Here is a 12,943-nt window from a genome sequence, read left to right on the forward strand (position 1 = left end):
ATCATATCTGCAACATTTTTTAGAGAAAAGATCCAACTTTCAACAATATAATATAAGGTCAAGAAATGATTATCATATATCAAGAGTTAGATCAACTTTATTGCAAAAATCATTGTTTTTGGAAGGGTTGCAAGCTTTTAACTCTCTTCCATTAGAAATCAAGAACGCAAGTAATTTAAGGTTATTTAATAAGAATGTTAAAAAACATTTATTTAGAAATAGCGTTATGTGATGTACAGTTTATGTATTACTATAGGTTTTACTTATTTTTTATACTACTAAATTTAGCAAATTGAATGTATTAGCCAAGTGCTAAATAAAGAATATTATTATTATTATTATTATATTATTATTATTATTATTATTAGTCCACATGACAAGAAAATATTAATAATACTAACAATAGTTTGACAGAAAATGAATCGCAACCCGACGGGCGCGCGACTCCTGAAGCCCGGTACTAATCGCGTAAATCTGGCGTCCCTTTCAATGTATACACGCCTTTAGTGTCATAGTTAAGAGTTAAGTTAAGGAGCCTAAGGAGAAATTAATATTTATTTTTCTTGCTCTGTTTGTATTTTACAATCGAGATACTTTATTTTTTTACTAGGTAAGTTTAGAAGTTTAATTCTCAATCAATATTCTGGTTTTTTATCAACAGCGGCCATCGAAAGGTGAACATCGATGACAAAAACATCGAACATTAAAAACATCGATAAACATAGTCCAGCACTGCGTATTGCACATGACGGATGACAGGAGATGTGTACAACACGAAACGAAATGTACAGACCAAAAAAAAATGGCGTCGTATTGATTGGGATCGTACCACAAAATTGCAATAAACACAAAAAAAATCCAAATTTATCTTATGACCTATGAACCATCCGAAGGAAAATTAATTAAACTCTAAATCTATATGAAAAAACATCCAAGAAAAACAGTATATTTACCATAAATTGGCTTTGAATTTGCGCTTTTTGAGAAGTCGAATGATTCAGGAAAAAAACTGCCTGTGAGTGCCGTGGGTGGTGTTTCTGTGTATTTTTAAGTGAAGTGATAGTGATAAGTGACCCAATATCCGGATTTGAGGTAAGATTTTTAATTAAATACGAGATTTTTCATTATTTTATCAATTTTCCGGACCCACCCTTTGCACAAATCACCATCGGTTCGCCATTTTTAATCAAGGTCAAATATGTCAAATCCAACTTTAGTAGCTCGATTTCAAACACAAATAAACACAAACCACCCCTTTCTAAAGCTTTTTATGCAATTATTAATACAAAATAATAATAATAATATTAAAGAAACGTTCACAAACTCTCTAAAATTATGTAAACATAACCTAAAAAATTGACGTTTCAAAAAAAAATGTATGTGGTCCATCCACAGGGTCCTGTTACTCACAGGAAAGCCAGCTACTATGCGCTGGATTGGGCTTAGGCTGATGTAAAATGGAAAAAAAACCGTCATGGGAAAAAAGAGAAATCAAAAAAATCTAAAAAACGTAGGATTCGAGATGGTGTTGCGTGCTCGGTGACCTCTAAACCCCTTGTTGAGTACTCGGATGTAAGCTCCGAAGATCTGTCTGGTCCTGAAGCTGGTGAAATCGAGAGTGGCGAAGAAGGAGCCGGAACAGGCAGTAATACAGAGGACGGAGAAGTCGCTGATTTTGGTGATTTTACCGAGGAGGAGTACACAGCAGAGATGAGGCGAAATCATCAAAGGAGAGCCTACATGGAGATGGAGGAGATGTACTTGGCTAGAGCGTCGACGACTGGTTTGATGTTGAGTCCTCCAGGTATGTTCCCTTTTATGATTTTTGGATAAAAAAAAAACACTAAAATTACTTAACATAAATTATTTATATCAATTCTAATTCAAAATTTCTTTATTATAAGAAGAGCTCAATTCTTTTATTTATTAAGCAAAAATTAATAAAAAATAAAAAAAAAACATGCTTTATTGTTATTAACAAAGAAAAATTGTTCTAAACACAGCTACCTTAAATTACTACCACTAAACAATGCCAAGAAAATATTAATAATACTAACAATAGTTTGACAGAAAATGAATAGCAATATGGTATCTGTTTCTGGGGATCTGCAAGAGGAGCTCTAGATATATTTAGAATGCAAAAGCCTATCATTTGTTGTTTATTGGGCATGACCTACAGAACTTCCTGTAGACCTTACTTCTGCAAACTAAAAATACTCACCCTTCCCTCCTTATACTTTTCTTCCTTGGTGTTATTTGTGAAGAGACACAATCATTAGTTTGTTGAGAATAGGGCAATGTACGCTGAGGATGTGACTATGATTAGACGACATAGAAGCGATCTCCACATTCCACTGCATAATTCAGCTTACTATGAAAGAGGTTCTCATTATATGGCCATCAGGGCTTATAGAATGCTACCTGCTGATATTAGAAGCAATGAATCTACAGTCCAATTTAAAAAAGCTGTTTACCACTGGTTGCAGATTAAATGTTTTTATAATTTTACTTTTGGCTAATAATTTTAACTTGTGTTAGATATTTAGAATATTTATTTTAAATTTTGTTATTATGTTTATATAAGTATATTGCCTCTATGAATTCTAGATAAGAAAAATTAATGTACCCTATGGGAGCTAGATCCAGCTTTGTATGACGTTGCTTTGTCGTCCTGTATACGATTTTGTTGGCAAATAAAGGCTATTATTATTATAAACTTAACCACTACACCCCATACACACTCAAAACAAACATCAAAAAACAATACATAAGAACAGCAGAAAAAAAAGACATAAAAAGTTAATTAAATTCCATAATTATCCCCTCAAGTATAAGACAGCAAAGAATTCTAACCATACAAACAAATCAAATACTGTAAACTTACACTTAGGGAAAATTAGAATGTGTCGATATAGTATTCATCCAGTGAATAGTAACATTTTTCAGTCAAAAGTATTTTCAATTTACGTTTAAAAGTGTCAATACATGTTGCCTCCCTGATTCCACCTGGTAAACGATCGAAAATTTTGATTCCTTCGTAGAAAATAGATTTTTTAGTTAATGTGTAGGAGGGTATTGGAAGATTTAGATTGTTCACTTGACGCGTTAAGTATCTTGGATTTGGGGTTATAAATTTAAAGAGATTTGCAAAAAGTAAGCAGGCCACTTCCTGAATGTAGAGGGAGAAGACAGTGTGTATGGCCAGCCTAGCAAATAATGGGCGACAGGAATCTCTTGGTTTAGCCCCACAGATGTAACGTACAGCACGCTTCTGTAAAACAAGCAGCATTTGTAGAAGGTTGGCAGCTGCATTACCCCAGAAGCAAATGGATGGGATTCAATTAATGAAAAATTTACAGATCTTCCAAACTCCATGCCAAGCTCCAGGGTAGCCACTCTGACTGCAAAACAACCTTTTTGCCAGTATCGAGGATATGCTCTTCAAATCTGAGTTCTCTGTCAATGAATATACCCAAAAATTTTCTATTATCAAACTGCTGAACTGCTGAATTAAAAAAAGGCATGTGGTCTAGAGCACACTTAAAACACAATAATTTGGTTTTTTGAGGATTTAGTGAGAGCAAGTTTGATTCAAACCAGAAATTTACTGGCTGAAGATCAGTTGCTAATGTAGTTCGCAGAGTATCTGTGTCTGGGCTGTGCCAAAGAAGTGTGGTATCATCGGCAAATAGAGTAAATTTCCCTCTTACATTAAGATTGGTAAGATCATTTATGTATAGGAGAAAAAGTATAGGCCCCAAAACTGAACCCTAAGTAATATAATTGTATATAGAGAAATGTCAATAAAGTAAAACCAGACTAAAATTTGAAACAGAAGTACAGTAAAGCTATACAAGAATTTGAGCAAAAGTGATTTATTTATATAAAAGTACTTTATAGGAAAAGTTGAATCACATCAGATTAATATAAAACTATTCAGGAGAATAATATGCCTTACTATCACAAATTTTTCTACTTGCCTATTGGAGTAACTATTACTTTCTATATTTTTAGTTTCCCAGAAGCAAATGGTTATATGTTTTTATCCATTCATAAATAATGAGTTTTTCATTAAATTATTGGTTCTTGGGATAAGAAATCCTAAACAAGTACTGTTAAATCTTGTTCCTGTTACTTCGTTACTAACAGAACCTTTGTATTTTTTATGTACCATGTCCACTGACACAAGCTTAAATATGCCCAGTCAAAATAAGAATCTTCTCACAAACAGGGGGCCTGCAGTACTCCCTAGGAACAACTCCACACAAGTAATGCACATGTGCTTCTGTATAGAAAGTAAAGTAAAGTTTATTCATGCTTATGAAAAAAAAAAATTTCTTACAATCGTCACAAGTAGACAAATACATATTAAAAAATTATTTCACTTACAAATTATTAGTTTTACATTGCAAATTAAAACCCTTATCTAAAATATTTAAAAAATAACACCCAAGATACAATTTCACAAATACTAAATAAAATAATCACAATTTACAAACAGTTAAAATTTTGGAGACCCCAATATCAATTTCAATTTCCTAAAACCTATTTTTATTTCATTTTCACTAATTTTCACAGTTGAGCTTGTAGATACTCATCAAAGCTATAGAAGGCTCTATCAGCAAGTAATTTTTTTACAAGTGCATTTCCAGGAAATCTACTTGCCGAGTGCTGTGAGTATGAATTTCTGATCTCTGGGTATATTTATTTAAATTATTTTTTGTATATATTAGACATTCAAAGATATACCGTGATGGAAGTGTAAGAATTTTAAATTTTTTGAAAGAGTCTCTCACATTGTCCCTGAAACCCAGACCCTCGACAACCCTCAGAGCTCTTCTCTGCAGTTTAAAGATTCTCCTAGCTTGAGGTGCATGACCCCAAGCCAAGAGACCATAATTGCAGGTGGACTGTATTAGCGCATGGTAAACCATTAACAAAACATCCTTATTTACTCTGCCTTTTAAGTGTTTTAAAAGGAATATGTATTTGTTTTGTCAATTTATTTGCAATAAATTCCACATGCTAATCAAATATCATAGTAGGATCTAAGTGAACACCCAAGAATCTCACCCCATCCGAACTCTCAACATTGATACCCTCTGTATTTCTCAAAGAGAATAGGACTTCCTCCGTTTTGTTGAAATTTAGGCTAATAAACTAATAAGTTGACAGTTTGAAAAGCCTCAGAATTGAATCCCATAATATCTCAAATATGATTGTATTGAGACAAAATAAATTCTTTTTGTAATATGTTGCCCTAAATTAATCCTGGCCACCCTTACAGCATACCAAGCTGATGCCAATCTTTGAGTCACACTTGTTCACACACATGTTCTTTAAACCTTAATCTATTGTTAATAAACAAAGCAAGTAACTTCTGACAATTTTTGCTCTTAAAGTGAGATTATTTACTGAGCACTTAAAATTTTGAGATATTCAATACTAGCTTGTTGCTATATTACACCATACAATTTTACCTCAATATCTCGATCAATGGTTTCTCTTATAGTAATTGCCTATTCCTAGTCATAGTATGGATCTATCATCAGGAAAAAGGAAGTACATGAACTGCAAATGATTTTTTTACAAATTTTCACAATTTTTTTAACTGCAGATATTTTTGAAAAGACAGGTGAAATTGTAATTAAAGAACATTCCACAAATAAAACTGATATCTGTTTCATATTAAAATGAAATGACAATATGTACAATCTGTATTGTTCCTAGTTCTCATACAATTTGTAATTTTTTTTTCATCCTACTATCTTCTACATTTCTCTGTATAATAGGCAGTACTCAAAATGTACAATGGATATTAACACACAGGAACCCTTCACCGCCATATAGAATTTAATTAAATTGTTTACTTACCTCTGAATGTTTCAATAACATCTTCATCCATAGTTTTCAATGCTAAAATATTAAAAAAAAAACCTTTTAACTAGTCTGGCATCAATAATTCCCAGAAGAATGTAATACTTTCAGAATTAAATGGGTATGTTTGTGCACATGCTGCTACCTGTTGTAATCTGATTTTTCTGCATACTAAAACTGCCAAGACACTATGAACATCAGACTATTTATTATAAAAAACTATGAATATTTATTATTTTCATTAAATATGTGCAGCTGCACAAGGCATCGGTTAAACTTTTTATTTTAATCTCAAAAGTGAGCGATGATCTTTTAAAATAAAAAATTTAGTACATAAATAGTGACTATTCATGGCAATTATTCAACTAAATAAAAACAACACATGCTGCTTCTCAATTGTTATATGCAGAAATGATTCCATTGTGATTTAATTCTCCCTTTTCAATATAAAGGAGTTATGGCACAAGTTAGTTGTTCCTATTGTTACTGATAATTTATTACCATATAATCCAGAAGCTCTGCAGTATATTATCTGTTACCCAAGCATCAATATTGATGCCTCACGTTTACCCATACCTCACAACTTTTTCAGGTTTCCACTTGTTGAAATTTCTGTATACTTCTGTATACTGTATACTTATTCATAAATGTCCTAAACCTCCCTCTAACACTGGTCATATGACTCGCCAGGTTAACGATTTTCCCTTACCAATCCCTACATCCTCCCTCATGAAGAACTCACTTATATACCTTAGCAGAAAAATTTACAACCATGTTCCTCTATGTATCAGACAAATTTTAGAAGTTAAGAGATTCAAAAAGGAATTAAAATCACTTTTATTATCCAGGGCATATTATAGCCTTGGCGATTTTTTTAATGATACCTTTTAACCTGTGCTCTGACATCATTTTAGTGTTTTAGTTTTGTTTCCTGTTAAATAATGTAATTTACTTCTTCTAAATTCTGTTTTATTGACAGCTTTACTTATTTTTTAATGAAATTTATCAAAAAGATGCTTTTTTTTTCTCAATCTGTTTTGTTATGATTAATTTTGGTAATGTGTGTAAATTTTATGGTAAAGTGTTTTAGATGTTATGTTTGTTTGAAATTTAAAGTGAATTTGGAATTTTTTAGTTTTTAGGATGCTTGTACACAAGATTTTGTTGTCTTACGTAATATAGCACATTTTCTTTCTTTCTTTCTTTCTTTCTTCTTTCAATAGACGGGTTGTTCAACTATATATTTTTTTTCATAACTTTATTTATATTTCTTACGATAGGAAGGATGTTTGTATTTGAATATATCATATTTTAATTTCGAGGCTGTTGAATGGAAAAATTATTGGAAGGATTTAAGGAGAAACCAGCAACGTAAATGGAAAATTCCGATATCTCTGTTTTTTTTTCTTAATCCTTCATATAGGAGAACCATGTAAATCTTGATAATAATTTTAATTTGATATACATCTTGTGATTATAATCGATAACTGATCAATCTAACCCTACTTGTTCCCATCTAACCCTACTTGCTCCTTTTTATTTATTTATTTATTTGTTACATGTATCAACAGCTACAAAACCTTTACGAGATACTAAGTTAAGACACCAAAAAATGTTGATAATTGATTCTTAAGATAACAAATTGATAATACATCTTTACAGTCATTATTTAAACTCAATACTTAGCAAATAGAAGGTTTATGTTTGATTGTTATGAATATTGTTTCAGATTTTAATAAATGAATTTCATTTATTAAAATCTCATAGCCACATATGCTATTCTAGTGTGGGGTCATGCCCCATAAACAAAAAGGTTGTTTTCACTACAAAGAAGGGCAATCAGAATTTTCGGTAGGCTGGGTTGCAGGGAGGATTGTAGATCTGTTTTCTCTATGAAGGGAATCCTTACCCTACCTTCCGTATATATATTGGAAAATCTTTTATGGGTACACAGGAATAGGGATCGGTATAAAATACATGGTGATATACACAACTATGGTACTAGAAACATAAATAGGCTAGTTCCAATTTACCAAAGCTTAACAAGGTGTCAGAGTGGTCCCGGATTTCTAGCTATGAAGTTATATAATAAACTTGCTACCGACTATGTGGATTTAGATTTGGAACGTTTTAAGAATAAAATAAAACAAATTCTAGTCTCTAATGCCTTCTATTCAACTGAAGAGTTTTTAAAATTCACATTCTATCTGTGATATTGCATTTTATTTAAGACATATTGTGATTGTGTATTGTTCATAGTATGTATATCAATCATTGTGTTTTGGTTTTAATGAGTTTTATGTAGTGTTTTATGAAAAATTTTATTATCAATTTTTATAAACAATCACCCTATTTTTTAACTTTGTAATTCTTGACTTGTGTGAATACTATTTTGTATATTGGCATTAATAAATTGATTGATTATTGATTAGAGTCTTTATAATTTGAATTTTAGTCCAATATTCATAGCTTATATATACAAATGTACAGGGATTATTTTACTTCTCTATATCCAAAATTAATGCTGGTTAATTTTTTTTTGTGTAGCAAGGAGACATAGACTGGACCCAGTGGTAATGCCCAGATCTCCCACTCCACCCCTACTAATAACCTCTCGTGAAAGGCATCTTTCAGCCTCGGATTCTTCTAAATCGAGCGAACTAAGACGCCGGATTGTTGAGGTTATATCCCCCTATGTGGAGGACTATGAAAATGTCGAGAAGAAGAAGAGGAAAAAGAAGGAGAAAAAGCACAAAAAGGAGAAAAAATCAAAAAAGAAGAAAAAGAAAAGACGCAAGTCTAGCTCGGATAGTAGCGATAGCGACGAAGAAGAATCAAAAGAGAGCAGTCCTAGGACCCCCCCTGCTAAAGAAGAGAGAGAAGTGCATCCACTGGCCGAATGGCAGAACCGCGAGGAAGTTATTGGTAAGAATCTTTGTGTTTTGTAACATGTATATTAATGTTCTACTAACATTTATTTATATTGAAAGAAAGTCAAAATTATTTCTTTTTTTCTTTTGATCTATGCACTACACAAGAGTATTATGGGGTCGAAGGTGATGATAGTCCAGGTAAGAGTTGAAACTGCATTATGGAACCTGCATTTCGTTTTTAATATGTATTTCCTTTTTGTGACACTATTTATTGAATTATATTAAACACAGTGATGATTGAGGGTTTTGATATAATACATTATTGGTTTTGTAAGCTTTTTCAGTGGATTATGTGAACTGATTCAGTTTCTTTATTATAATGTCAATAGATCAAAAAATATTTAAACACCTCAAATGGGATAAAGTTAGTAGTATTCATCACTAAAATGTAAAGTGGTTAAACTCAATAAAATTCACTTACTTACTAAACGCAAATACAATAAAAGAAATATCACAACAGTTACTATTAACACGTTGACGGACACTCAAAAAACGGGTTTCAAGGTAAAAAAAAGCACCTGTACTTTTAATCATTTTTTAAACAGTGATTATAAATACTTTTGAAAATTTTATTTTTTATTTTTTTAAAATGTTTGTTTTTGAAAAAAAGGGTCGACGGGCATAGACGTCATGCCCCATGACACATGACTTTTGTTTCATATGGGCATTGACGGCTATTGCCGTCCGCCATAAAAAACACAAGGGTTTGAAAATATTTAGTGAAAACATAGTAGAACAGTACATAAACGCTTAATTCAATATTGAAACGTAAAAATGAAATGTAAAAAAGAAAATTTATTTCTGCCACATCTCAAAACATGTCCCTCTGGACAGAGTGGAGGCATGGTCTGTACAAATTTTGCGACGCAATGAGGTCTCCTTTCTGATTTTATTCTTGCTGCAGTTTCTGCACCGTAGATAGTACTTTCCTTTTTTCTTAAAATTTTCCGAAATGGGAATATCTTCCAAAAAATGTTGTTCTGTTTCTTTGCCTGATTTTGACACCCGTTTTCTTTTTCTAGAAGGTTTCGATGTCACAAAATCTCTTCCGTCTAAAGCGTCAGTTGTTGATAATCCCAGAAGACTTTTTATTATCGAGTGTCGGTAGTTCAATAGATCCAAATTGGAATTGACGTATTTTTTATGAAGAAAATAGGCATTCCAAATGCACAAATCCAAAATATGAAAAATAACTTTTTTTGGCCATCTCTTTGATTTCTATAGGTTTTTTTCGGGATTGGCCATATCGGTTTTGTACCTCGATTTGTTGGGGTTTGTAGCCAGTCGTGCAAAGTGCAAGAACCTCCCGTTTATCCTTCCACTTAGACACATACACATCACCTTTGCGACTCCAAATGTGTTCTCCTTTTTTTATTTTTTTGCCGACGATGTGTTGCGGATTTCCACGTTTATTACTTCGTAAAGTCCCAGTAGTGTGCGTTTTGAAGTCTGTAAGTAAATCTTCAGAAAGAGCTACACTGTTATAAAAATTATCCATGCATAAATGGTGGCCTTTATTTAGGTAAGGCATCATGAGACGTTTCAAAGCAGTAATTTTTGGTTCCGTTTGTGCATCATCATCTCCTGTTTTTCCTCTATAAATTTCTAAATTTAGTACATATCCATCACTGCTACAAAGCTCATAAAATTTGATTCCATATCTAGATTTTTTATTCTTGATATATACACGAAATTTCAGTCTTCCGCGAAATAATAAAAGCGATTCGTCTAGTGACAAAGGTTCTTGGAGATAGAAAGCGTTTTGTGAATTTTTTATGAAAAGGTCTACAAGAGCGCTTATTTTATATAAATTATTATTTAGCTCTTCATCATTTTTTGCACAGTTCAAACACCGAAGTATTTGCTCAAATCTACGTCCAGACATTGTGGCGGGAAATATAGGATGATAATACATAGGGTCATAGGAAAACATGTGTCTAATTTCTCGGCATTTTACGTGCGCAGTCAATAAACAAAGCCCAAAAAACTTTTTGAGTTCCACTAAAGTAATTTCTCTAAAAGATTTAAAATGCTCGTACCTTCTTTTAGGTCTATTTGCATCAAATAACTTTCTACCATATTCATTAGTTTTTTCCAATAGTAAGTTCCAAATTTCTTCAGACCACAATACATGAAAAGTCTGAAGTGGATCAACATCATCCAATGACTGCTTTGGCACAGATTGACTATTATCGAACATAAAATCAGTATTTTCTTTTACAGTACCACTTCATTCTTTATCATCCCCTATACCCTCACTGTCATCTTGAGCTGAAAAAAAAATATATGAGGGGTAATGAAATTTGCGATTTACAAAGAAACCTACTTTCTGCGGTTTTACGATCGTCATCACTATCTTCATTTGACGGATTGTGATTTCTCAAGCCCTCATTTGATATATCCGACAATGCATCGGCCTCCAAAACATCCAGGTGACCGTCTAAAAATACTATAAATTAGCTGTCACAATAAAAACATACCATAAGGACAAAACCTACCTACCCCTCACTACGTTTGCTTCCGAGTCCGAATCACTCAACTCATAATTTGGATCCCGAGCAGAATCATCATGGTCTTCACTAAAACTCTCCCTCTGCTTAAATTTCTCCCTTGATAAATTTGAATTATTGTCATCGCCGTCATCAAGGTAATTATCGTCATCACTAGGAATTTCGTCGTACCACTCCAGAAGTTGTTTTTTGAGTTTTTCGTCCATTTCTATGGAATGCACACGCTCTAGTACTTACACCAAAAAACACAAATAATTTCAATCCAAACAACGTAAAAATATAGCACAGTAGACTTTGCATACACAAAAAAACATTACAAGCCAAACGTAAGATATTACCTACCACACGAAAACACGCCGCAAGAAAGTAAAACAATATCCCAGTTTGACCGATAATAATAAACCGCGTGCATGTGCATAAGTTACCGCGCAGAATTCCGACCTAATTACGCGGCGAGGTGGGAGCAAAGTCCCTCACGATCACATACGGATTTCGCCAAAAATAGCAAACCAATCAACTTCTTTTAAAAAAATTTGCATGTCTAGTAGGACACTACTAATACATTTATATGAAAATACGACGGAAAACCACGTCGATGCCATATAAGCATAAGTAAGTGGAAGACGGGATCACCCGTCCAATTTTCAAAGTGCCCCCCACTGACGCGTTTTAGGCAAAGACGGGAATGCCTGTCGGTGTCCGTCAACGTAAAAGCCTAAAAATAGTATTTAAAATTCAAAAATTCTTCAATACTATTAAATTATTTTTTTTTTATAAATCTTTTTAAATAATTTTAGAGGCAGTTGTCTAAAATCCGTTGTAAGCCTATAAAAAAATGTTTCAATGTATTAAGGATTCCTTTATTCATTAATCAATAAAAAAAATTAATTAGTCATAGAATAAGTTATTGAAAAAGTACTTTAAATGATGAAAACTAATAAAGAATGTAGTTGGACATAATATTTTTTCAACTAACCCGTGATTATAACAGTGTTAAAATAAATTTTTATTCAAAAAATACTTATTTAGGTTCGAAAATCGACACTGGTGCTTGTTCTCCTGTCTCTAACGACAGCCATATAGCCTCCCCCGAACCTAGCCCCCCTTCCGCGACCCCACCCCCTAGGATGCCTAGGACCGACTATTTTCGGGAATATCCCCGAGAAAGCCCCCACACACCACCCATACATAGTCATCATTCTAGCAGGTAAAATATAAAACAAAAAAAAATCGCCTAAACTATTTAATATAATCCTCCTCTATTCTCCAGGTCAATATCAAACCATCATATAACAGTCACAAGAGAGATATCGTCGCCTATAATTATCGACGAATATAGTAGACACTCTCCTATCCCTAGGTAATTCCTATGCCTCAGACCCCTATGAATCGTCTAAAAATTACTTTTTTCTGCTACAGAGCTTACACTCCTGATCCCTCGCAAATGCACGGTAGCGGCCACCATAAGCACAGCAGCAGATCATTGTCGCCTAACTCTAGGAGACGACGGGAGGCGCATAGGAAACACCGAAGACAAAAGGATCGGATGAGGGACAAGAAAAGGTCTTCTCGGTATAAATCCAGACTGAGCCAGTTTTAATGATTAACGCAATCGATTTTTTT

General features: G+C 33.0%; 1 protein-coding gene across 7 annotated transcripts in view; it reads left to right on the top strand.

Annotated features, from left to right (window-relative positions):
- Window positions 1-779: 779 nt before the first annotated feature.
- The window catches only part of LOC126741914 (cyclin-dependent kinase 12), a 50,644-nt gene continuing 38,480 nt past the window's right edge, over window positions 780-12,943 (top strand). For 2 of the 7 annotated variants that reach the window (XM_050448388.1, XM_050448384.1), the window contains exons 1-7: window positions 781-1,092; window positions 1,396-1,804; window positions 8,425-8,799; window positions 8,895-8,948; window positions 12,350-12,527; window positions 12,591-12,680; window positions 12,740-12,892. In XM_050448388.1, coding sequence (XP_050304345.1) covers window positions 1,711-1,804; window positions 8,425-8,799; window positions 8,895-8,948; window positions 12,350-12,527; window positions 12,591-12,680; window positions 12,740-12,892 — 944 coding nt within the window. In that variant the 5' untranslated portion in view covers window positions 781-1,092; window positions 1,396-1,710. Of the gene's footprint in view, window positions 1,093-1,395; window positions 1,805-8,424; window positions 8,803-8,894; window positions 8,949-12,349; window positions 12,528-12,590; window positions 12,681-12,739; window positions 12,893-12,943 lie in introns of all 7 variants that reach the window. The other 5 variants (XM_050448386.1, XM_050448387.1, XM_050448385.1 and 2 more) reach the window with 5 other exon arrangements.

This window comes from Anthonomus grandis, chromosome 11 (genome assembly GCF_022605725.1).
Source record: "Anthonomus grandis grandis chromosome 11, icAntGran1.3, whole genome shotgun sequence".
Lineage (NCBI taxonomy): Eukaryota > Metazoa > Arthropoda > Insecta > Coleoptera > Curculionidae > Anthonomus > Anthonomus grandis.